Source organism: Sinohyriopsis cumingii, chromosome 17 (assembly GCF_028554795.1).
Source record: "Sinohyriopsis cumingii isolate HCF-2022 chromosome 17, ASM2855479v2, whole genome shotgun sequence".
In the NCBI taxonomy this organism is placed as follows: Eukaryota; Metazoa; Mollusca; class Bivalvia; order Unionida; family Unionidae; genus Sinohyriopsis; species Sinohyriopsis cumingii.
In genome coordinates this window covers 50,319,104-50,346,993 of record NC_142977.1, presented here as the reverse complement: position 1 = coordinate 50,346,993, position 27,890 = coordinate 50,319,104, and the positions used below count along the sequence as shown (strand labels likewise).

At 35.3% G+C, this 27,890-nt stretch overlaps 1 protein-coding gene across 3 annotated transcripts in view; it reads right to left on the bottom strand.

The window, feature by feature from the left end:
• Nucleotides 1-3,300: 3,300 nt before the first annotated feature.
• Nucleotides 3,301-27,890, bottom strand: part of LOC149778674 (exonuclease mut-7 homolog) — a 74,710-nt gene continuing 50,120 nt past the window's right edge. For all 3 annotated transcript variants that reach the window (XM_089939476.1, XM_089939477.1, XM_089939478.1), the window contains 7 exons: nucleotides 21,458-21,567; nucleotides 20,847-21,087; nucleotides 16,805-16,986; nucleotides 13,273-13,431; nucleotides 11,073-11,126; nucleotides 6,888-7,016; nucleotides 3,301-5,088 (listed from right to left, as the gene is read on the bottom strand). In XM_089939476.1, coding sequence (XP_089795602.1) covers nucleotides 4,651-5,088; nucleotides 6,888-7,016; nucleotides 11,073-11,126; nucleotides 13,273-13,431; nucleotides 16,805-16,986; nucleotides 20,847-21,087; nucleotides 21,458-21,567 — 1,313 coding nt within the window. In that variant the 3' untranslated portion in view covers nucleotides 3,301-4,650. The remainder of the gene's footprint in view (nucleotides 5,089-6,887; nucleotides 7,017-11,072; nucleotides 11,127-13,272; nucleotides 13,432-16,804; nucleotides 16,987-20,846; nucleotides 21,088-21,457; nucleotides 21,568-27,890) is intronic.

Here is a 27,890-nt window from a genome sequence, read left to right as displayed (position 1 = left end):
TTTACTAAAAATGAGTTTTATACTTCACATTGCCTGTCATTTTTAATATTATTTTAAAAATTTCTCTTGAAATCAAGTGTTTAAAAAAGATACATGCCATTTTCAGAGTATGTATATTTTTTTTAAATTTCTAGAAAAACTTTAGTTGAAGAGGTCAAAATATTTGTGTTAACCGCCCTTGCAAGGTTTTACAAATATAAAGATGACACTTAAATTAGGTGGTAGGTAAACCATTTTAAGTTTGACCCGGAATTGTGACGGATTTCTTTTACAGTATTGGAAAACTGACAGAAAATTATACACTGAATTAAATAGTCTTCATTAGGATAAGGTCAGGTGAGGATAGGAAGAAGTAAGAGTTCTAAATTGTAAAAAGTGCCTATCAATACTAAATGAGTTGTTTTTCAGTGGCAAACAAACTTTTAAGTCAGCTATGCAAAAACAAGTGCACCTGAGATATCAGACAACAACACAGCCAAGAGCAATCTATGGCTGTGCCAGGTTTTAAATTGTACATTATATCATGTTTTACATGTAAAAATCACTAATCCAGCCTGTTCCCTGCAGGAAGACACACATGCCTACAGTAACATTTATTTTATTATGTTAATACTTGATTGTAAGTGGAGTCCAGCTGCAAACATTGTAGACCCTGATCTGCCATTGCATAATGAGCTGACAGATCAGAGTTTATGTTGTTTGTTCTCCTGATTGCTCCTAGCAAACTGCATAGACCGAGATCTGCCGACATACTATGCGATGACAGGACTGGTTCTGTGCAATTTGCAGTTGGACTTGTCTTATTAGCAAGCATATATGGTATTCTAATTTATAATGGCATCAGTTACAAAATCTTTTAACATTACTCTAGAGAAGAAAGGATTACTGAAATAAATTCGCTCTTTTTATTCCTTAATCAACTTCATTTACCTCTCACCATATCGCCTCTGTCCGCACAGGTATGCATCCATCTTCAACTCGGCCAATGTGGGTATATGAGAATGCTTGCCAGTAGCTTTCTGTGGGTCAGTGGTTCTTTTCAGGGTTTTCCCAGGTTCTTCCTCCACCAGATATACTGCGGCCATACAAGGCCTAACATGCACTAAAATGTAAATGCAAAACTAAGTACGGAATTCACACAGATCTCTGCCACACATGTATAAACAGGTTGTTCCTCACTTTGCCAAACTAACATTTTTAATTTTAGGAGAGCAGCCATGCTTCTAATGGATGACACATGGATCTTGGATGCTCAGCAGTTTCTCCTTTCTCATGCCTATTCTTTTTATATAATGCTAACAGGCAAAGTATTTGATGGATAATGCCATTTTTTTAATAGTAAATTGTTTCTCCCACAATACTTACTGGATCACATTACAAATAATCCCTCCTACCCTTCCCTGTAATGTATGCATCCTTCAATGTTTTGCTCATGTAAACACAGGTTTAAACCAGTAATAAATTATGGTAGTCACCTAAAGGTACCAAGGGGAGTCAACCTGTAAGAGTTGCTTCCCTTTATTTTATAATGGCTAGACAGAAAGATGTTTTCGGCTTTTTGGGAAGGCTGGATTCAGAGGTAGCAGAGAATCTTATTCTAATATAATATGATGAGGTAGGTATCATAGTGGGTATACAATACATAAATGCCATTCCCACTCATCTTCATGATGATAACAAAGCCTTTTGAATCTTATCAATCATATGCAATTCCAAGGCCTGATTTTAATTGCCTGGCTTTTTACAGTATTCATGGATACAGTATGTTTGGTGCTGTTTCTATGTCAGCATGAAGGGTGGAGAGGGCATCTCAACATCACTCATTCTACTGTACTGAAGTTAAAGTATATTCTGGTGCTGTTCTGCTTCTTCATGATGGGTCAAGAGGACATATCAAAATCCACTACAAGACTGATCAACAATTCATATGTGATGTGAAAATTAAAAGTCTTGCTGTGATGTATTGGTTTGTTCTAGTGGGTTTTTTTAAACAATTGACAAAATATCTTCATATCAAAGTAAGAGCAATTGTACGCATGGACACATCTCATGTCCTTCCTCTTTGAGCAATTGCATGTATAGACATGTCTCATCTTCCATGACCTTAGATCGTGTACACTTCTTGCACTTGATTGTCATCTCTAAGATTAATGATGAAAAGGAAGAAACGTGCATACAACATATATCAGGGGTGGGCAAACTACGGCATGCGGCCCGCCAAGGGCTTTCATGCGGCCCGCCAAGGGCTTTCATGCGGCCCGCCAAGGGCTTTCATGCGGCCCACCAAGGGTTTTCATGTGGCCTAGGAACAAGTCATCATTCGCACTGACTCTGTTTATGTTACTCTGTTTATCAAATAAATGTGCTTCTTTTGAAGTTTAAGTTTTCAAATATTAACAACATATTAACAACTGAAAATTAATTATGATATTATTTAGAAAAACCTTTTGTTTTTGCTATTTCAAATATGAATTATTTTACTCAATGAACTACGCGACAGGGTGTAAATTTGTGTATGCGGCACTTGCACTGGAAAGTTTGCCCACCTTTGACATTATATATATATATATATATATATATATATATATATATATATATATATATATATATATATATAGTAAACCAGATTATCAAAACCGCTTTTAAGTGCCCAATTTTTTCAGCACATGATGAGCTATATATGGTAGCCAGGATATTTGCTGGATGAGGAACCCATTAAAACCACTGGCCCATAGGAAACTAGTGGCAAACTTTCTCATATACTCACAATTGGCCAAGATGTGGACAAATCAGTGATTTCTAAAGGCAAGTACTTTAGATGACTTAGCCCCTGGTGAAAACAACTTTCCTTGATTGAAATTACATATTACATATGACAATAATGATTGATACAATAATTGCAAACATATGAATAAATTCTCTTGAATTCACAAAACCAACTCCTAATTCCACTTGAAGTAAATGATGCATGATTAAACAGATTCTATGGAGGACATTTTACAGCATGACAGCAAAATTAAGGGCTTGTGTAAATCAAGAATGACTGGGTAGCAAGGCGAGTTAACCTCTAAGAGTTGCTTCACTCTGCATAGTATATGGACAGAAAAACGTTTTACAACTTTCTTGTAGGTCTGGATTCTGAGGTAAATGAGAAAGTCATCCTAATGTGATGTGATCAGGCAATGTATTTGACAGAGAAACAAAACTTCCTATATGAATTGGTCTGATCCGCATGTTCTATATGTGTGGTTTTGTGATGTCGTTTGTATTAACACAAATTTCACATGACGCTGGAGTAAAAATTGTTCAAGTTTTTTATTCAGGCATTTGACATAAAATTCATGTACAGTCAACTATTGTTACAATGACATTTGCTACAACAGAATATTCAGGTTCCAATAGATATTTGGTTGTTCAATGGTAACTTTATCAACATAATTGAATATACAGCTTTTAACTTCAATGACAACTACCCAGTAATAAACCTGATTTGTACCGAGAATATGCAAGAGATATTATGTAAAACATTTTATTTGAATGCAAGTGAATTTTATATAGAGGAAAATATGCAAGTGATTTAAAAAAAAGATTATGATAATATTAGCTATAATGTTCAAGATTTATATTTCTGATTCATTTTCTCACTTCTTTATGCTGGTTTGACAAGGTAAGGCAAGGACTCCAGTATATAAAGACAAGATCTTTGCAATGACAAATTCGTTAACATGGTAACTGTAATCAACATGCTGAGAATACTTGAGCCTAGCGAAGTACAGCACATTAAACAGCATCAAACAGATGAACATAAACTTTAAATTATATAATCATCATGTTCCTTTTTAAGACCAATTATAAAAAAAACACTCCTCTAGAAACATGTAATATGAATGATAATGGTTTAAATCTTTTCTTCTCCTTATCTCTTAATGAATAAAAACTTTACAATCCATTTAATTACAAAATAACCTATTCTTTTATGAACATTTTGAATTACAATATTCCACAAAGACAATAACGATAAAGGGAGATAACCAAGCTGAGTACAACGCTTCATCAGGATCAAAATTTGAGTTCTGTCTCATTATATAGCTAGACTAACTTTTTCAAGGCCAAAAGAGCTAAATATAAGAATCTATTTTACAGAAATACAAAATATTCTTAGAAAGCATGCCATAGACCATAGAGAGAGAGAGAGAGTGCAATGAGAGTTGATTAAGCTGATCCTGTATGAATAATGATTTTACAATGATTGCAAGATAAAGAGATGTTCAACATTGAAAAATAGAAGCATTATTTGCTCATGTCACACACAACCAACCAACATCCAAACTCTGAGTATTTCAAAATTAGCTTTCAAATGGATAATTTCAAAACCTTTAATAAAATGTTTCCGATCAACATTATTTAGTTTAGTAAAAGTCATGAAAATTTTCAGTGCTGCATCTACATGTGAACAGCGAAACTTTAAAGTGACATCCTTGAGTCAAACGTTTATTTAATTAGACAGTTATATTATATCGCTACAGCAGGCAACAGAGAATTTTATTTTGCAATGCTAACCTGTTGACAACTGCGTAAAATATGTTCTCAAAATTATCGCATCCCGTTCAAGTGACAAAGAAAACCATGATTGTATGTCCATTGTCTCAGCTACCAATTTTCTTTCAATCTATCATATACAGAAGTGTCACCTTCACCAAGAGACAATGCATGAGAAAACTGTTCTTTGACTCTATCGAAATGACTTCCTTTCCAGAATACTTTACCACAGGCTATACAGCAGTAGAACAGATCAACTTTGTGAATCACAGGGTAAGGAACTGTTTCCACTTGAAGTGGGACAGCTGTCTCTATTACAGTTGCTGTGGTCAGATCAATGCCATACTGAAGCAGAACCTTGGTATCTTCCTTGCTGATGCTGTGTGTATTTGAATTTGTGGGCCTTTTCATATTCTCCAATTCTGAGGAAGATGAGAGAGTTGTGGGACGAGAAAAAGAAATGTCTCCCTTTTGAAGTTCTTCTTTTCTCTTCCACACAATATCTATCAAGTTTGCTGGTAAGGTCAAGTACCTGTTTCCATTACAGACCTTGAAACAGAATAATAATAATAATAATAATAATAATAATAATAATATCTTTGAAGAGGGTAGCTTAATTAGTTAATTACAACTAATCTCCCTTGAGGTCTTAATATATATATATATATATATATATATATATATATATATACATACACATTTTTCTCTCTTATGAAAATAACTATTTACAAGCAAGCAATTTACAAATATGTAATAAAATACATTATGAAATTAGGTGGATTTAACTGCCTATATAAATTTTTGTTTCATCTCTCCAATAACTGTTCTGAAATTACTTTCAGCAAGATTTTCATATACACATAGCAGTTAATGATAACTTCCATTTAGATACAGCTTAAGGCTATTCTGCACAAATATGGCATATAGTAAGTTTACATCAGTATCAGTCATAAAACACTATTAGGTACAAAAGTAGACATTCATACAGTGTATGTGTATATATATATATATATATATATATATATATATATATATATATATATATATATATATATATATATATACACACACACACACATACATACATACATATATATATATATATATATATATATATATATATATATATATATATATATATATATATATATATATATACACACACATGACATTGGTACATACTTTTATAAACATGCTAATATAAAAGATTTGTTGTTGTTGTTGTTGTTGTGAGGTTTAACGCCATTTTTCAGCACACGATAGGCTATACATGGTGGCCAGTATTAATGGTGGAGGAAGAACCCGGGAAAACCCCGGAAAGAACCATTGACCCATTAGAAGCTACTGGCAGGCTTTCTCATATACCCACATTGGCTGAATCCGAGACTCGAACCAGCGCAGACAGAGGTGAGATGGCAGTGATCCGTAATGGCGAGCACTTTAGACCACTCGGCCACTCAGTGCCCCAATATAAAAGATAAAAAAACAAGCAAGTAATAAATTTGAAAAGTAAAGTTGTGATAAATCTTCAAAATTATATTTTTCTAGTTTGTTTATTAATATGTAGGTTTGAAGTACTGCATGTACGATAACTTAGTCATGCATTCTGGAACATCTCCTTTAATAATTAATATGAAATAGGTAAATTCAAGGGAGCACACATGGCATGCTATGGTGTGCTGTAATATCATGTTGACATGGAGGGGTGTCGCATGGTATGCCATCATGTGTACTCACATGTTGACTTAAGGAGATGTGTCACATGGCATGCTATCATGTGTATTGACATCATGTTGAAATATGGAGGTTTGTCACATGACAACATGTTGTTGTTGTTGTAGGGTTTAACGCCATTTTTCAGCATACGATAAGCTATACATGGCAGCCAGTATTAATGGTGGAGAAAGAACCCGGGAAAACCCCGGAAAGAACCACCGACCCACGAGAAGTTACTGGCAAGCTTTCTCACATAACCACATTAGCCGAATCTGCGACGTGAACACACAGACAGAGGTGAGATGGCAGCGATCCGTAACAGAGAGCGCTTTAGACCACTCGGCCACTCGAGGCCCCTGACAGAACATAAACATTCTATCACTTTGCAAAGTAAGTGTTCTAGCAATGTACATAACATTAAAAATACCCAAATATATTTAAATGTGATATTCTATAAGCAATATAAATCTCCTACATCTTCTTTAATATTATCTGTTACAAATTATCATTCACTGCTAAGTATTTCTCTGATTCTTATTGGGAATGATGAACTGAACATGACAAAATGACTGGCTTTAACTGACTAAAAGAATGAGACAAGAGATGACCCATTAACATCGCTGCCAACTGACCTGACATCTGCTAAAGATATCTTCTACTTTCGCCCTGACATTGAAGTAGTTTAAAACTTCAACCACCTGGTCTCTACATAGAAGTCCAGTCACATTGTAACACATATCTTCTCCTACACGTGCAGCAATCTGTAAAGAGAGATAATATTTATTGCTACTGATGCATAAACTGAAGTAAATTTATGCTGCTATCAAGTGAATTGACCTTTTTTTAAATGCCCCGTCTTCTCACCAGGCATCATAATGATTTGCAGTCAGTCTTTAAGAGACTGTCTAATGGGTGCTTAAGCAGCTGTCAACATGTAAATATGTAGTTTTGTGGATGGAGAGGGGAGTAAAATTAATTTTAATGATGTAATATTTACCTGTTGCTATTGCATAGCTGGTACTTTTCCAGGTGGAATATACCCTTACATATGCCTAGAATTTGTCCTCCCATTACAGTGAACTAGTGGATTCCAATTAGGATCACCCCTGGGATAATGTTACAGAACTGTGCATACTTAATGTCAATGCATTATATATTAATGAAAATGTACTAGAATACTTGTCTTAGCACAACGTGTTACACGAAAAACATGCTTAGAAAGTCATGTTCTTCAATAATCGTGGGCAATTTTTAAAAAAAATTGTCTGACCACAACTATACATGTCTGAAGCATGTAGTAACAAGGAGTCAACAGTCCTGGAAAGAACCTACGTAAAACTATCCACTGGATAGTTTATCATGCAGTCAATTAAAAGATAAAGTAGTAACGTAGTAACAGAAAAACAACCATCATATTCCTGGTTACTTAATTTACTGAATAGCTTTGATGATGTTGTTTTAAGTCCTTTGAGGACTGCTGTTGGTGAGCCCATTAGGTTTATCTGCATAGGTACCTAAAGTACAGTAAGTGAAACAATCCAATTCATTTGAGTTGGGTACAAGCATAAAGATTCGGGTTCAAGAACAAAAGGTTTAGTATGGTGTTGAATGAAAACATTGAAGCTATCATTGTTCAAGATTATTGTCAAGTTTGTGATCAGAGGCAACATCCATTTGAAGTCGGATTTTACAACATATATGATATGTGAAACAATTATTTGGTAGTTGAAACAGTGTACAAGTGTGGTTCATTTTCTTTTATAGCAAAATGTTTAAATAGAGCCATATCATAAGTAACTGACTTATGCAAAATGATGAACAACTAAAACTAAACATAACTCATGGATGAAGTCTGACTTTGTGATGGGTGTGTGTGTGTGTGTGTGTGTGTGTATGTGCATGTGCATGTGCACGCATTTTTATTATTTGCACACAATGCAAACACCATTTTGACATCAGTCATTCTGTAGTAATTCTGGAGCGTACAACATTCATTGACATAGCAGTACCACCCAGCATGTTTGCCACTCCTTTACAACCATGCAGATGCAGAAAGATCATTTTCAATGTTAAAAAAAATTCAACATCATATTCAAGATGTTCAAACAACAGTAAAATCCAGGTCTAAAATTAGTGACATTAGAAACAGCAAAGGCTGTATCTAATTAAAAAAATATTCCATTATCCAATGGATTTTAAGGCAAAAATTGTTTATATTTTTGTTATACTTAAGGTCTGTTAAGATGTGTTATGTGAGTATTGACAGATGCATATGCACGTGTGTTGATGATACTAGACGATGCTAAGTCTACCAGCTATTTAATGCTTCAAAGAAAACAGGTTGTTTTCTTTTTTTTGATTTACAAATCAAATTTGAATTTCCCGCAAATTTATATAGGCTCAATTGGACAACATCACTTGTTCAGCTCAAAGTGCACTGACCCCCTTTGAACCTCAAAACACACTTTCTGAGTACCTAAAACCCACCAACACTCTCTGGAAATATGACAAGTATGGACTAGGGTTTTGTTGCTGCAGACTGTGTTACCTGATGATGGTTTATTTTTAGGTTTATCAATTTCAAAACACTGAGTTCAGTTAACCCCCTGATGCATGCAGAAAGTGCCTGCAGTGAGAAATCCAATTACCGCAAGCTCCCTGGTTGTAGATTTGGCTATAACCAGGGTCCTTACAACCAACAGTAATGTCTGTAAGGTCACAATATGACAAATTTTGTCCACGTTAGGGAAGCAAACTTGCTGCCTTTTCAAGGGGAGTCAGAACTCTCTGGGATTTCATGCAACCCAGATGATGTGGTCAATGGTTTACTTGCAGTGTATGACCAACAATTCAGGACCAACAGGTCTGCTGGGAATAAGGAGGTCCCTGAGGAATCCTTAAGCAGACTCTGGGGAGCAGGCCAGGTGTGGTTGCTCCTTGACAATTCAACAAGAGCTGTGGAACAAAAAATACACCGTGATTGCTATTAGACAAAACAAGACACATATATGTTCCATTTTTAAAATAATATTATTCAATATTACTATCAAAATTTCAATATTTCTATATGAGTGAAAATCAATAATATATACATCTCATGGGTGAACCAAACATTGTTTAAATTACTGTATAAATTTTATCCAATTATCACCCTTGGTGGTAGATTCATATTTGTGCATAAATTCATTGATCACTTTGGGCTGTAGAATCATACATTGATAATATCTGTTTATAAATTCTATAAATTGATCATCAAAGTAATTCATATATCAATCATATTTGTTTATAAATTCCATTTCTCTTCTGATTGCTCATTTATTTGATTTTCTGATTATTTCCATTTAGGAATAATAACATTTGCTTATACTGATTGTTAAACTCTGAGCACATAACTCAACTGAATCTATTGCTGGACTTCATGTGTGAGAGTTTGTCGTCAGATTCCTTCATCATTCAATTACATTATAAATAAACATTTCATTCACAAAATTGGTTTTTGCATCTTTGTAAAATCCACTCCCAACCCAGCTTCATCCTGTTATAGACACCCCACAGACATGTTGCCCATGCATACCTCTCTGCATTTTTTTCCTAGGGAGCAGCCTAACTTAGTGCAACATAAATGCAGTGCAGGAGGAGGGAACCTGGCAATAGCAACAGGTAAGTATTACATCATTAAAATTAGTTTACCCCCCCCACACACACACACAAACACATCAAAATTCTATATTTAATATTAGTAATACTATACCTGTTGCTATATTTCTAATATCACAGGCATCAGCTTTTTCTAATACACTGAAGAATCCTTTGAACCTCAGGAAAGTTTGTGCAAGAAGGGTCCTGCATTTGTTGACAGTTAATCTAAAACATACTTAGGCTTAAATTGCCAACTCACCAAATAGAAGTAACCAGAGACGTTTGAATATGATTGTCACAGGTGATGAAACATTGATCTACACTTTTTGAACCTGCGTGGAGAAAACAATAAAGGATGGATAGGTGAAAATTAGTGAGCATCATAAATAGTTTTACTCAGACCGTCAAGAGAGTATTATACACATTATGTTTTTTTATGCAAAAGGCCCGGTCGTCCAGGTGCCTGTGCTGACTCTGCTAGTGTCACTGGACATTTTTATGCATCCAAAGAGTTGGCAGCAAAGGCTGATGAACGCTACCAAATATCAATACTCAAGGTATCCATCTACTACATGACAACATACCTACACATAAATCTGCCATCATTACAGACTTCTTGCAGGCAGACAGTATACAAACTTTGCCATTTCCTCTATACAGCCCTGATTTAAATACCAATATCGAAGATTTGCTGTGGGACCAAACAAATTAAAAGACTACAATCTGGCTAAAAGTGCACTTCTACAGTGTATTCACAATATACCAAAAGTAAATACAAACTGTACAGTGTAACAGTGTATGCACAACATACCAAAAACTGAATACAAAACTGTACGGTGTAACAATGTATTCACAACATACCAAAAAGTGAATACAAAACTGTACGGTGTAACAATGTATTCACAACATACCAAAAAGTGAACACAAAACTGGCATTTAATAATAAGAACTTTTTAAATACCTTTCTTTTAAGTAGTTTAATTTACACATATATCTTAATATTTCCAATTAAATTTGAAAATAATTCCTACTGGCATGAAATATCCAGAAGGTTGCAGTTATCTATGGAGCTCCACTGTCCTTTCATGTATCAGAATCCAGCATCCCAGTATAGTGAACAATATAAGCTTTAGGAAGCAAACGAATCTGATAAAAAATATACTTTCTTCAATACTTACCATCTCATAAGGAGTACCACTTGTTAAGATGATCCTTCCTTCTTTTAGACAGATCTGAAAAAAGCAGTTACACATTTTATATGTGAATAAAGTATGCTTCATTAGATACATTGCCCTGTGTGTCAACCATAAAAAAGGTATTTATTAAGAATATACAAAAACTGAACACAAAGTCCATATTATACCTATAATAATTTTCTTTGAACGTCACCAAAAACAATCTGGAGGAATAGTGATCAATTTACTCATGTAAATACACCCCAAGGGTACAAATGATCATAACATGTGCAAAGCAATCCTATAAAAACTACAAAAACTGCATTCACAATATTCTGTGACCCACTGCAACCAGCTTAAGTCAAGAAGGGTCATAACTCTTACAAAAATCACACAAGCAAGATTTGTCCATCTTTAGGTGATGAATATAATATGCACTTAGTTTCACCAAGATCAACAAAGATTCCAAAATCAACTCCACAATCTGAATTAAGATACTTTGGGAGCAAGGTGTTTCTTGATACATACTTATGACAATAATATTTACCAAGTTTTATGCCAATTCATCCACAAGAGGCCCATGTGGGTCTCGTATCACTCATATAGCAGTTGACCATTTCACTAAGCAGGCTTAAGTGGTATTGCAAGAACACTTCTTATGAAAATTATATCCCAAACGTTTTATATTAATAATTAATATGCAGTCTTTTGTTCATAACTGAAGTCATCCAGATCTTGATAGTAATAAACCAAACAAATAAAAAATATGGTTTAAAGAGTGGCAACAAGGTCGGCCAATCTGATGCAGGATCATCAAAACTGCCCAAGATCTTCAAAAAAATAAGCCTACATTCCAATTTTGATCAAAATGGGATCAGATTAATGGCTTCCAGAGTGGTGTTAAGCTCAGCCAATCACATAAAAGATCACTTCTTAAATATGCATTGATCATGGTCATGCACAGATCATAATTGGTCATCATGATCCAAGATCTTGATAATATAAGCATCCATTCCAAGTTTGATAAAAACCAGGTCAGAAATATGACCACCAGAGTGGTAACAAGTTTAGCTAATATGATCTAAGATAACATCATTAATATTTGAAAGATCTGATATTGGGATATATTCTGGCGATTTCATGAAATATTTTAACGAGAACAAAGAACAAGAATGCTTTGTCAATGTTGGTTTATTTCAATGCATTTCCAGTATTTAGCTTGTTACCGACTCATTTCTAAATGATGAGTGTCGGAGTGGATGTATGTAATAACTGTGTGTGTTTCTTACTACCTTCTTAGATCTGGATTATTTGTCCAGTCATTATATTTTGGTAAGTGCGCCTTATCTACAAAAAAACTTTCATGTTTATTATACATTATTCAATCCCTTAATACGATGAAGGGTCCAATTATGCCAACTTAAAGTTTTTATCACTTTTCATGACTTTGGGCATTGCTAGCACCAACAGAGACATGGATGGACATCCACTAATGAAATGTTGTAGGCCTATTTTCGATTCTTTCTGACACCCAAAGGGGCACACAGGGTCAGGATATGGGAGACAAAGGATCAAAGATTGTGTACACACAATGTGCAACATTGGTACAAACATGTATCCCCATCCAAGACCTTACATTTGCAAGTAAACTGGAAGTATCATTCTTGTTCAGCAAATCATTTTTCTGCATTTTGTATACTACTTCTGATATTCTGAAATCGTTTTTCAAATTCAATGATCTTTGATAATGATGGACATAATATAATGTACGTTTTATTTTGTCAACTTTCTTAATTCCAACATGAATCAATGTGATGAGTTACCTGATTGGTTTTGTGTCCAAATCTGTTTCATTCATTTACAATATACCATCAGAGATGTGTGTGACACTATGAATCCATGTTATATGATTTTTGCCCTTGTGTATTAGGCAAGTAATTGTATTAGGCAAGTAGTTGTATGATGCAGGATTATACTGGATAGTCATATGACTTCCACTGACCAAAGAGAACACAAAATATTTATATTTAATGGTATCATTTTCATGTACTTCTTTATATGTTTGACTGGATCAAGTAATTATGATTAATTACACATAAGAATGTTTACATTTTGTATTCGTTACAAAAAATTATATGCACATAAATTTGAATAAATTCATGGTGTAAAGAATATTATGGAGTATCTTTAAAGATTTTAAAACCTGTATGGCTTTTTCATGTTCTGCGTATGGATCAAGTATGTTTACATCAACACCACAGCTCCGTAACTGTCGCCCAAGTCCATTTAGCATGGTATCCACTACCACTCGCAACTCGTTTGGGGAGATTGGGGGCCCAGTCTGAGGGACAGGCTTCTTTGGCTGAAAATATTATATTCAATGGTCATAACCCAGTAATCTCCATACTTTTTAAACAAGCCAAGGATCAGGTTCAAATTTCAAAGTTAAAATTTCATTCCGTTCTAAGAAAAAACTTTGAGATATCAAAAGTTTCTTGTATCTTAATAGTTTCAGGAATATTGCAGGTGGAGTTTATTGAGTTTCTTTATGTCCTAATAGTTTCAGGAAAATTGCAGGTGGAGTTTATTGAGTTTCTTTGTGTCCTAATAGTTTCAGGAATACTGCAGGTGGAGTTTATTGAGTTTCATCTTAAAAAAGTTTCTAGAATACTGAACAATCTTGAAAAAAATCAACAAGAAAGCAGCAGCATTTCTACATTTTTATCAATTAATCCTTATCCATTTCCACTACCAAATAATTCAAGCCCTTTCCCTGAAAGAGATTAGGATTGTCCAACACATCTTTATGCCGACTTTATTCATTATTTATGAACTCTTTCTCAAACAATGAAAGAAAAAGTTAATATTCCGACCAAAGACAAGTAGGACTGAAAGAAAAGATAATGCTTTTTGTCTGTGTATAATATGCAGCATATATTTTATACATTATACCCTTGTACAGTATATAATCTTTACTTTATACACTAGTACATTATATAGTCAGACCTTTATACACTAGTACACTATATAATCTGTACTTTATACACTAGTACACTATATAATTTGTACCTTATACACTAGTACATTATATAGTCTGACCTTTATAAACCAGTACATTATAGAATCTGTACTTTATACACTAGTACACGATATAATTTGTACTTTATACACTAGTACAGTATATAATTTGTACCTTATACACTAGTACATTATATAATTTGTACTTTATACACTAGTACAGTATATAATTTATACTTTATACATTAGTATGGTATATAATCTGTACTTTATACACTAGTACACTATATAATCTGTACTTTATGCACTAGTACACTATATAATATGTACTTTATACACCAGTGCACTATATGATCTGTACTTTATACACTAGTACACTAAATAATCTGTTGTTGTTGTTGTTGTTGTGGGGTTTAACGCCATTTTTCAGCACACATTAGGCTATATATGGCGGCCAGTATTAATGGTGGAGGAAGAACCCGGGAAAACCCCGGAAAGAACCACCGACCCACGAGAAGCTACTGGCGAGCTTTCTCACAAACCCACATTGGCTGAATCTTAGACTCGAACCGACGCAGACAGAGGTGAGATGGCAGTGATCCGTAACGAAGAGTGCTTTAGACCACTCGGCCACACGGGGCCCCCTAAATAATCTGTACTTTACACACTAGTGCACTTCATAATTTGTACTTTACACATTAGTGCACTTCATAATTTGTACTTTACACACTAGTGCACTTCATATGTTATACTTAATACACTAGTACAATATATAAGCTGTACTTTACACACTAGTACACTTCATAATTTGTATTCTATACACTAGTACAGTATAGAATTTATATTTTATACCTTAGTGCGGTATATAATTTATACTTTATAAACTAGTACAGTTCATAATTTGTACTTTATACACCATTACAGTATATAATATCTACTTTATGGTACACCATTTTTTAAATTTTTTGAGGTTTATATTATTTAGTTAGGTTTTCTTCAGTCTTTTTAGTTTTTTTTTTAAAGATTTCTAATGTCCACTTATAATCATGATTTAGTACAGTATATAATTTGTACTTTATATACATGTACACTATATAATTTTGTATTTTATGCACTAGTACAGTGTATAATATTAATACAATATATCTTTTTATTTATTCACTGCTAAAGTATATACTGCATACTTTATACACTAGTATAGTATAAAATTTATACTTTATACACCAGTATATAATTTGCTCTTTATGCACTAATACAGTATATATTTTGTAATTTATTCACTAGTACAGTACATAACTGTACCTTATACACTAGTACAGTATATATTTTATACTTTATACACTAGCACATCATATATTTTTCACTTTATGCACTGGTACAGTGTATAATTTTCTCTCATTAACTTCTGACAACTCCTATTTCTAAACTCACATGTGAATGTATACCACTATTTGAAATACAGACAAACCTTTATCTAATGACAAACAGGTGACCAGGAGAAAAAGAGTTTTTGTTAACAGATCATCATCATATACAGATGAATATGGACTGATTTGTAAATTGGACCTACTGGACTTTCTGATTAAATAAGTATTCTAAGAGAATTTACTAAATAATTTACCTTCTCAGTCAAATGCATTCCCCAATCAAATTCATGTACGGAGAATAGGTAAAAGGAGTAGGCAATGCATGAGCATCCAACCTCTATCATCGGTACCCATGGATTCCTTACAAGAAGGATAAAGATTTCCTAATATAAATGTAGCACAACTGATGGTCTCAAAACATGTGACATGTATAAAAAAAAAATCAGTATCACATGATCTTTATATCCAGTGAGATAGTAGAAAATTCAGTCCATTCATAACAATTGGAATTATATATGAATAAATTCACCAGGAAAAATTCAAATGCTTTATACGCCTGGTTTATCAAAATTTTGATTTACTATATGAAAGTAACAGAGTGTAGCTTCTTAACAGTAATACAATCAGGTAATCCATTTGACAGAAAAATTCAATCAGTGTAAAACAACCAAGAACATCAAAGATAACATGCTGGCGTACAAGGTCAGAAATGAAGTCCACAAACTGCTAAACTATCGCACATTTATCAATCAATGAAAGAAAATATATTAATCATACTGTATCAAATGTTTAAACCGGTAAGCATCCAATTCATGCATAGCCACCTAGTGGTGGTAAAGGGATGTCGAGTTTCTTCCCTTTGTGTGTGTGTGTTTGTGTGTGTGTGATTTGGATTTTTAACATAGCTTTAAAAAAATTTCAGTCATATCGCTACGATGTCTGCAGTATGACAGTTTATAGTGATGTTTAGCACTGGGGCATCATGCTGCAGACATATAGCATGATGTCCTACCCAGTTACATTATCCAGACACAAGGCCAACCAGTCCTAACAATAAGCTCTTAATGCTGAGTGCCAAGCGAGGCAGCTGTTAGTACCATATTTGTAAGTCTTTGGAATGACTCGGCCAGGGATAGAACCCATGACCTCCCGCATCCAAGGCAGACGCTCTAACCACTAGGCCACCGGAGTGGTTTCTTCCCTTTGTCTATAGGACATAGATGTGAAAGACACAAATTCAGGGCTGGATTCAAGAGGTATTGGATCTAATTTCAAAAAAACTTAACTTGATCAGAGGCTATATTCAATGGAAAAATTGCTTTTGATGTGAGTAAACTTGCTATATCTCACCAACTGTTTATTCTTCTGTGGACATTTCTCCCCTCTGGCCCTGGCTCTCCTTTTCTCATTTTTGCTGGGTTTGAACCACTTCATGGAGATAAGAGGCTCAAGGTCAAGTTCGGTCAGTTTCTCCTGACGGGCTAGGCTGCACAGCTGGTTATACACCTCTAGCAGGACGTAAGCGTCCAGAGCTAAAAGTATAATTGTGTTCATTTTAGGTTATGTCACTGCATTGCTGACCCTTACTGTTCATTTTTGTGCAAGCTAGTTGCTTTTACAGTGCCCATTGGGCACACACATACAGCACATACATAGGACACATACATATACTGCAGAAAATAAAGATAATAGATGATAATAGTTAATTTTGGAATGATTGAAAATCAAGTGCACCAAAAGCTGGATTACTTAACAGAGTGCACTTCTTGCTGCAGCAGCATAAGAAAATATTTAATGATTTTGATTAGCTCCGACACAAATCATAACACATGGCTGATGATTATAAATTAAAAACACAGGGAAGATGAAATCTTTAGCAAAATTACTGCTGCATTTATTTCCAGTGCAAAATACAAGGAAGAGACAAGAGTCCCTCAAAGGGATTGACACTCCACAGCTTGAATACAATTTCCATTAATCCAAGAGTGTTGAAAACATTGATGTTCTTGAGCAATAACAAGATTTTCAATATGGACACCATGGTAGCCATATTGGATAAAAGTTTGGTACCATTTTCATATATGACAAGCTAGACATCATAATAAGTCTTTGGATGAAAACCTTATATCAATCTGACCATCTATCATGGAGAAGTAGCCATACATTTTTTTTAAAGATAGTCATCATAGTGTTAGATCTAAGATCTGTCCCATTTTCATTAAGGACCAATTAGGTATGATAAGAAATCTTTTGATGAAAACCTCCTGTCAATATGGCCAACCATTCAGCAGAAATAGCAATAACAGGAATTTGAAGACACTTTATTGGCTGACAGAAACGTTTAACTGATTTTTATTTCTGTCCGCCAATAAAACTGGATGTCAGATCAGCATCATTTTCATTTAAGACCAACTATACACCATGTCTTCTGATGGAAACCCAAAGCTGATATGACTTTCTGTTTAGGACAAGCTATGCTATAATGTCAGCCATGTTGGAAGTCAGACCAGCATCATTTTTGTTTAGGCCCAACTAGGTATAAAGAAGTCTTTTGGTGAAAACCCCCAAGTCAATATGACCATCCATCCAATCAGGAGTAGCCATAATATGATTTTCAAGATGTAAGATTGGTACTTTGGTCACTGTAAGTAGTCTTCTGGTAAAAACCATCAGCAATGTGACTTTTTGTTTAGGAGGAAAAGCAAGAACAAGCTTTTAAAGATGGCTGCATTGGCACTGACACTGGGAGTCAGATTGGCATTATTTCATTACAGACTGACTGGACATCATAAGACTTCTGGTGAAATCCTGATGCTGATATGATCATCCATCATGGAAAAGCAACACCAAGGTTTTCATCAGAGGTCAGGTCAGCACCATTTCATTTGGGCCCAATAAAACATCATAAGAAGACTTTTAGCGAAAACCCCATGTTGCTATGACCATCTGTCCAGGAGTTGGAATAACAAAATTTTCAAGATGGTCACTATGGTAGCCACATTTATATATCTGAGTGGCACCATTTAAGACGGACTAAACTTTGGGGAAAATGTGTGTGTAATTGCAATCCTCCAAGTAATTTAGGAGCAGCAGCAATAACAATCTGGTGCTAATGGATGGAAAGATGAGAGAAAACAGTCCATTCCATATGTTCTTCTGGTCTATGACCAGTTGAGCTAACAAAGGTAGATTTAAGTGTCCAGAATAAAATTCTAGAGGTCGATGGTTATCATCATTTCCACACAACATATTATCCTACCTCTTATAATCTTAAAGATAAATCATATTTTCTTTCAAAAAGTCTTGGAGCAATTCCAACATTACAACACCAAATATGGTGATGACTGCCCAAATATGTAAATGAGCCAAATCAGACTGGTTCAGGAATTTCTTTACAGAGCACCAGTATTTGGAATAATACTTTAGGTAGAAAGACTTAACTCTGTCAAAAAGAGAGATAATCATGGGGAAATCTGCACTGAAAAACAATAAGACAACAAACACTTGCCTGTCTAATATGTTGACTGCTTTATCACAAATAAGTGTCAACCCAGTTTATCTTACTGGAAAAGGAAAAACAAAGATAATAAGTTGCATACATATTTAAAACTTTATATCACACAAACTGATCCACATTAATGTGAATTTCTGTATCAAATCTTTGGGTATATCACACATGACCATCACTAGTTGTGGAGCATGTCAGTGGATTATATTTCACCTATTAACAACACAATCAGTTAATCCATACAATCAGATGTGTAGTCAAATCAACTTCACTGTCTGACAGGCCATCTATTCAGACACCCATTTCTGAGTATGGGTAAAACATGCCTTAATTTTAATTCCAACTTTAATGTTTTAATTTTTGTCAGCTTTAAAAAATGTAATTGGTGTACGAACATTTTTGTTCAATTTAAAATTATCAAAAACTGATATGTTTTCAGAAAGCATATAAAACCATTCCATTACTTTGTTCTTAGTCATATTAGTTTGTTAATTGGGAGGGGGGAGAAACTGTTATATCAATTTATGTAATTTCACTGAATTTTTCAGATCTAAACTTCTTACAACTTTTATATGATATACAATTCAAGTTTTGAAAGATTTAAATTATTAAACATGTCAAAAGAGTTTTGTTCCTCATTTTGTTTTTAAAAAATGTTTCATGTATAAACATACAAAAATAGCATCAGCAGGTGTCCATTATCTTTGTCCACCTTAAAAATGTTTTGTGGACAAGGTGAAGAAATAAAATGACTATTGTTAATAATTTCGGAACTCATGGTTAACACATTAACCCCTGGAGCTTTTTGTCATTTTCGCCTGAAAATCGAGTAGAAAACATTTTTAAAGCTATTTCTGAATAGACTTGAAAATACCAAACCTCCAATCATCTTTCAAAAACATACTGCCTAGTTGTGTTAGAAACATCATTTTTCATAGGCTATTTGACTGGCACATGAACAGAAGGGTAAAAGTTGGAGATTTTATTTTATTTTTTTAAATATTTTTTTGCTAAATGGAGCCATTATTTTTGTATGGAGACCACACTTTATTCCAAATGCCAATCTTATCCTACTTTTTGCAAAGGCTCATCTGTCTGTTTGCAGTTCATACCGGTTTGCCTTAGATCTAAGACAAAAAAGACTAAAATCCGGACACAAAATTGGATTCCGACCACAGGCAAATTTTGGGTAGAAAAAAGTTGGGTCCAAAAAATGAGTTTTTTAAAATCTGTATTTTGTAGTGCAACAAGATATTCCAGATTATTTGGTATCATTATAAAGCTACATCTATCTACCTTTCTATAATACCACCCACTTTAGTGTATCATGCATGACCATGACGCTACAGAGCTCGGCCGTAGGCTACTACCTTCTGCCATGTTAAGTCGTCGCTAGGGGTTAATGTGTTAAATTGTACACTTGTCAATTCAAGTCCTATTTTGTCAGTCTTATTAAGTACTACAGTAGGGGCCCCAAGTGGCCGAGTGGTCTAAAACGCTCTTCATTACGGATCACTGCCATCTCATCTCTGTCTGTGTGGGTTCAAGTCTAGGATTCGCCTAATGTGGGTATGCGAGAAAGCTTGCCAGTAGCTTCTTGTGGGTTGGTGGTTCTTCCTGGGGTTTTCCCGGGTTCTTCCTCCACCATTAATACTGGCTGCCATGCATGGCCTATTGTGTGCTAAAAAATGGCATTAAACCCCACAACAACAACATAAGTACTACAGTATGTTATCATCTGATAGTTAATTTGTACACTTGTCCATCAATCCAAGTCTTTTTTTGTCCAAATATTTAGGTACTACAAATGATATCATCTTTGAAATAAAATGTCTTCTGTATTAAATTTTTTCATATTTATAGAAATAAGACTGGCTGACATACCTGCATAGATAATCTGAGATTGTCTTAGTGGTCGTTTCTCCCAGTCTGACATCTGTTCCTTCTTACTAAGTGGCTTGCCAAAACAGCGCCTCACTAGTTCACTCAGTCCCTTCACAGCTGGCTTTGAAAAGCCAACACTTATGGCCGAATCATTATCTTCTTCCTCCTCAGCAGGAGTTGGTGTCACTTTATCATTATCCTCATCTTCATCCAGAAATAATTCATCACCTCTGTCCAGAACCTGGATAAAAATAAAGCTTATTGCAGCTGTGAAAGATTGTCTCCCTTGCCTCAAATATCTGAAGGTGGTTATCTCCCTGGCTAAAATTCAAATCGTGTAGGTATTGTTCAAAATTGGTATGATTAATTGCAACTGAAGATGTTATTGATAGAAACTAAAAGAATTTTTATCTTCAAACTTCAATATATGGTTTCCAACAAATTTTGCAAGGGCTTTTAACCAGTATCAAGGAAAGACAACCCTAAAAGAGGCCAGTTAGGTTAAAAGGATACTCTGATTCTTTTAAACTAATACCAATCATAAAATCATTTCCATATTAAATCTGAGAACAGAATAGACCAGATACAGTCTAAATTCCACATGACCTTACCTGTTTGGCCAGGACTTCCAGATTAGTGACTCTCTTTAAGTTCTGCAGGGGTTCCAGCATACTGGGGAAAGTCTTCATAATCATCCTCAGATCCGATTCTAAGCCATATCCTGAAACAAATTTATATATCAATGAAGCTGTAGCAATAAAAGGCTGGTTAAATGTTCATGCAAACCTTTGAGTCTACTCAATGGTAGATTAGTATCACTGTATAAATTTGAAAGGCATTCAAGATAGAAAGCTTCCTGTCAAATTTGGTAAACTTCAGTTAAAGGAATAGGGAACATACAATTAAAGTTGTGGGCATATTACTCATTTGTTGTCCAAGATAAATTAAATAATAGTTTGGGGCAACTCAGTTACCCCAAAAATGATTTACAGTACATTATAGGGAACGAATTGCGCGAGCATTCTGATATGCATATTTGTTGAGTAGGAATGAGGCTGAATTAACGTGACGTCACAGGATCTTGTGCAGCCATTACTCAGTATCCTGTTGATTCATTGTGCCTGAGAGTAGGCAGCTTATTAGTGTTTGTATTAGAGTTTATTTTTCCAAGAATCTTCAAAATGCCCCACTGTGCAGCATTTGGATGCAAGAACAATTCGACTGGTAATTTTTTCCGATTTCCAAAAGACAAAATCTGACGAAAGGCTTGGATCCATTACTGTCGCCGTGAGAACTTTGAGCCCGTAACTCATAGACTTTGCAGCCTTCATTTTTCAAAAGATCAGTATGAAGTTGAACCAGAAAGACATGCAGAATTGGGATATTTAAATACCAGGGCAAGACTGAAACCGACAGCAGGACAGACGTCATTCTAACCCTAGGCCTGGGGGAAGATCTACCAACAGATCCGAATGGCAGCAGCACCACAACTGTCAAACCACAGCGAGTAAGAGGAGCCTATCACAAACGGCGGAATGCAGAGGTAAATAAATATGTTGTGTGCACTCTAGTGTCCATAATGTAAATGAGGTATTTAACAATAATATCTGCATAAAATAGAGCTTTATTCAACTCAGATTCTCGTGATTCTCCAGCATGAACACATCACACCCACACCCCATGTGCTGTGGAGATTGAATTGTTGCATACACTATATATTCCTGGAACATATTTATCTCGGAAAGAGTTGTTTATGATGCTAACGTTAGAGTAACAGTATTATGTATTTAAAATAGAGTGGAATGCATAATTTCATGTGTTTTTCACTATAACCTGAGAAATATGAGCCTTAGGATATGACACGGGATAAACTTCTTTGTGTCCCCCCCACTTCCTTTTCCCCTTTTGTGTGGCCATAAATTTAATGAATCAGGTGTTGCCATGTGACTACTCAAATGTTTCAAAGATACTACATCGATACTACAAAAATGCGTTTTCTTGTCAATAATACTTGTTTTGGGTTTGTTTGTTTTTCTTCAGGTTCTGCATCAAGCAATGCAAAGTTACAATGCAAATTATGTGCTTGATACTCCTGCAAGTGCATGTGCTGTGGTAGAGGTATACCAGCTTTCACACCAAGTCCTCAGGCCAACAACAAAAAAGAAAACGGAGTGTGAAAGTTTAGGCTAAATTAGATCCCACCAGAAGGACTCGCAGAATTCAGGTTCGAGCTGCAACAAGATCAATAGCAATTCAGTGTGAGCTCCTAAAACCAACAGAGGATTCAGATAATGAACCTGAACCACGCAGTGAGGACGACACTGACCCTGATACATATGATTCAGATAATGAAACTAAACCAAGCAATGAGAATGACATTGACCCAGATACATACCATAATTCAGATAATGAAACTGAACCAAGCAGTGAGGACGACATTGACCCTGATACATACGATTCAGATAATGAAACTAAACCAAGCAGTGAGAATGACTTGACCCTGATACATACCATGATTCAGATAATGAAACTGAACCAAGCAGTGAGGATGACATTGACCCTGATACACACCACGATTCAGATAATGAAACTGAACCAAGCAGTGAGGATGACACTGACCCTGATACACACCATGATCCAGATAATGAAACTAAACCAAGTAGTGAGGATGACATTGACCCTGATACATACCATGATTCAGATAATGAAACTAAACCAAGTAGTGAGGATGACATTGACCCTGATACATACCATGATTCAGATAATGAAACTAAACCAAGCAGTGAGAATGACATTGACTCTGATACACACCACAATCCAGATAATGAAACTAAACCAAGCAGTGAGGATGACATTGACCTGATACATACCATGATTCAGATAATGAAAATGAACCAAGCAGTGTGGATGACATTGACCCTGATACACACCACGATTCAGATAATGAAACTAAACCAAGCAGTGAGGATGACACTGACCCTGATACATACGATTCAGATAATGAAACTAAACCAAGTAGTGAGGATGACATTGACCCTGATACATACCATGATTCAGATAATGAAACTGAACCAAGCAGTGAGGATGACATTGACCCTGATACACACAATTCAGATAATGAAACTGAACCAAGCAGTGAGGATGACACTGACCCTGATACATATGATTCAGATAATGAAACTGAACCAAGCAGTGAGGATGACATTGACCCTGATACATACCATGATTCAGATAATGAAACTGAACCAAGCAGTGAGGATGACATTGACCCTGATACACACCACGATTCAGATAATGAAACTAAACCAAGCAGTGAGGATGACATTGACCCTGATACATATGATTCAGATAATGAAACTGAACCAAGCAGTGAGGATGACATTGACCCTGATACACACCACGATTCAGATAATGAAACTAAACCAAGCAGTGAGGATGACATTGACCCTGATACATATGATTCAGATAATGAAACTGAACCAAGCAGTGAGAATGACATTGACCCAGATACATACCATGATTCAGATAATGAAACTAAACCAAGCAGTGAGGATGACACTGACCCTGATACATATGATTCAGATAATGAAACTGAACCAAGCAGTGAGAATGACATTGACCCAGATACATACCATGATTCAGATAATGAAACTAAACCAAGCAGTGAGGATGACACTGACCCTGATACATATGATTCAGATAATGAAACTGAACCAAGCAGTGAGGATGACATTGACCCTGATACACACCATGATTCAGATAATGAAACTGAACCAAGCAGTGAGAATGACATTGACCCAGATACATACCATGATTCAGATAATGAAACTAAACCAAGCAGTGAGGACGACATTGACCCTGATACATACCATGATTCAGATAATGAAACTAAACCAAGTAGTGAGGATGACATTGACCCTGATACATATGATTCAGATAATGAAACTGAACCAAGCAGTGAGGATGACACTGACCCTGATACATACCATGATTCAGATAATGAAACTGAACCAAGCAGTGAGGATGACACTGACCCTGATACATACGATTCAGATAATGAAACTAAACCAAGTAGTGAGGATGACATTGACCCTGATACATACCATGATTCAGATAATGAAACTGAACCAAGCAGTGAGGATGACACTGACCCTGATACATACCATGATTCAGATAATGAAACTAAACCAAGTAGTGAGGATGACATTGACCCTGATACATACCATGATTCAGATAATGAAACTGAACCAAGCAGCGAGAATGACACTGACCCTGATACACACCATGATTCAGATAATGAAACTGAACCAAGCAGTGAGGATGACACTGACCCTGATACACACCATGATTCAGATAATGAAACTAAACCAAGTAGTGAGGATGACATTGACCCTGATACATATGATTCAGATAATGAAACTGAACCAAGCAGTGAGGACGACACTGACCCTGATACACACCATGATTCAGATAATGAAACTGAACCAAGTAGTGAGGATGACACTGACCCTGATACACACCATGATTCAGATAATGAAACTGAACCAAGCAGTGAGGATGACACTGACCCTGATACACACCATGATTCAGATAATGAAACTAAACCAAGCAGTGAGGATGACACTGACCCTGATACACACCATGATTCAGATAATGAAACTGAACCAAGTAGTGAGGATGACACTGACCCTGATACATACCATGATTCACATAATGAAACTAAACCAAGCAGTGAGGACGACACTGACCCTGATACACACCATGATTCAGAATATGAACCACATTCAGATACTGATGATGGAGAGGACAGTGATGATAACAGTGACTTTGAAGATATGCACATGAACTATAAGCTTGATAAAGATGCAAAACCAGAAGATCAGCAACAGTTTCTGGTGTCTGAGTCTGCTTTGGCAGAATTGACGAGTGTGTGTAGATCATGTTGTTTGCCCTCCCAGACTTTTTTGAAATTTTCTCAAGGAACAATGATCACAACAAATTCAGTTTGTGTCAATGGGCACATTTCAGAATGGAAAAGTCAGCCCTGTTATGGAAGAATGCCATGGAGTAATATGTTTACTGCAGGAGCAATAGTTTTCTCAGGTATCAATTGTGCAAAAGCTTTGCTCCTATTTGAGGGAATGAATATGCAAAGTTTCTGTAAGCGTACATTTATAAAGTTACAATAATCTTATATTGTACCTGCAGTTGAAAGTGGTATGGGAGAAACAACAAGCTGCCTTAACTGAAGAGTGGACTGGAAAGCAAATAATATGTGGAGGTGATGCTCATTGCGATTCCCCTGGGTTTTCAGCCAAATATGGGGCTTATACTTTGCTGGATTTGGAGGCCAACAAAGTACTTGACATCCAGCTAGTACAAGTACAATATATGGTTGTAATTAGAGCGTTATGTGAATGTCATTATGATAATGTATACAACTTTTAAATTGGCACACGAAAGAGGGAGGCAAAAAGACAGCATTTAACTTTAAGTAGAACTGCTGAATTGTCAAGGTCTTAGTAACATTGGTTACTCCACTGGTATACCAAATTTCAATTGTGTATAGCTAGCACAAAATGTGGATTGGGTTGGTTGGTTAAGTTTTACCAGTATATTATACTTTTGTATTATAGTCTATACTTTGATAACATAGCTGTATCAAATTTTATCAAGTTGAACTACCTCAAGATAATGCATTAGATCAATTAAATGTTAGCATAAGTGATTGTTAGGTTACTGGGAACTAGACTTGTTGTTTTGAAATTGTCAGCGATACATATTTAGACTGCTCAGCAAATTTTAATACCTGCAAAGGCTAGCCAATGCCACCTGCCTTTTGTATCCTTGAATGTGTAATCAACTATACAAATTGTGCATTTTCTTTCTATTTAAGAGCAACGAAGTTAAAAGGTCCACACATATGGAGATTGAACTTCTGAAGAGAGGATTGAATCACATTATTAATGATCATGGATTGACCATTAAAGCCCTTGTTACAGATCGGCATAGAATGGTGCAGAAATATATGAGAGAGGAGCAAGCGGATATGAAACACTATTTTGATGTATGGCACTTGGCAAAAGGTACATATATAGACATGTGTTGTAATAATTAAATTGAATTTAATTGAAAACATTGTAATTTTCTTACGGATGCTTTTCTCATGCAAAATTATGCCTTTGTTTGAATGCATGCTTTTTCATTTTCAGGCATCTCCAAGAAGCTGGAGACAGCTGTTACAAAGAAGAATGGTGAATTGATCCAACTGTGGATCAAGTCTACAGTGAACCATGCCTACTGGGTTGCAGCTTCTTTTGAAGGACAATGGTAAACTTAAAGTTGCCAAATGGGAATCACTGATGAACCACATCACAAACAAGTACAAGGACCATTCTACCATCTTCTGCAAGTGCGAACATTTTGGAAGAAAGACAGTGGTTGAAGGATGGTATGTTTACAATTAGAATGTGAATAGAAAACTATACATATGCTTACATTGCTCTATTTCAATATCCAGTTACTGATACTAGCTGTTTGCACACGTGAAGTATAACCAAACAGAGAATGAGATTTGGCCATAATTTTATCAAGATTTTTTTCTAATCAGAGATTTGTGTGTGTGTGTGTGTGTGTATGTATGTCTATATATATATATATATATATATATATATATATATATATATATATATATATATATATGGTTGGGAAACCCACTGCTATTTATATTGTGGGCTTATTCTAAAGAGCTTAAATCACAATACACCTTTGATTTAATCAAACATGTAAGCACAGACTGATAAACTTGTTCATTTACACAGTCATTTCTCTTGATTAGGATCCAGGGCATACAAACTTGTGGATAAAGTCGTTTGCAGTCCTCACATACATCCGAGACATCCAGGAGCTATCACCTATACATCAAACTTATGGCTTAGATGTGTTCCACAATGTTGTGAATCACTATGCTCCCAAGAGCACACACTTTTTTGGATCCATGCTTGCAAGGTAACTAGTATGCAATCAGAATAGGCAAAAATGAGA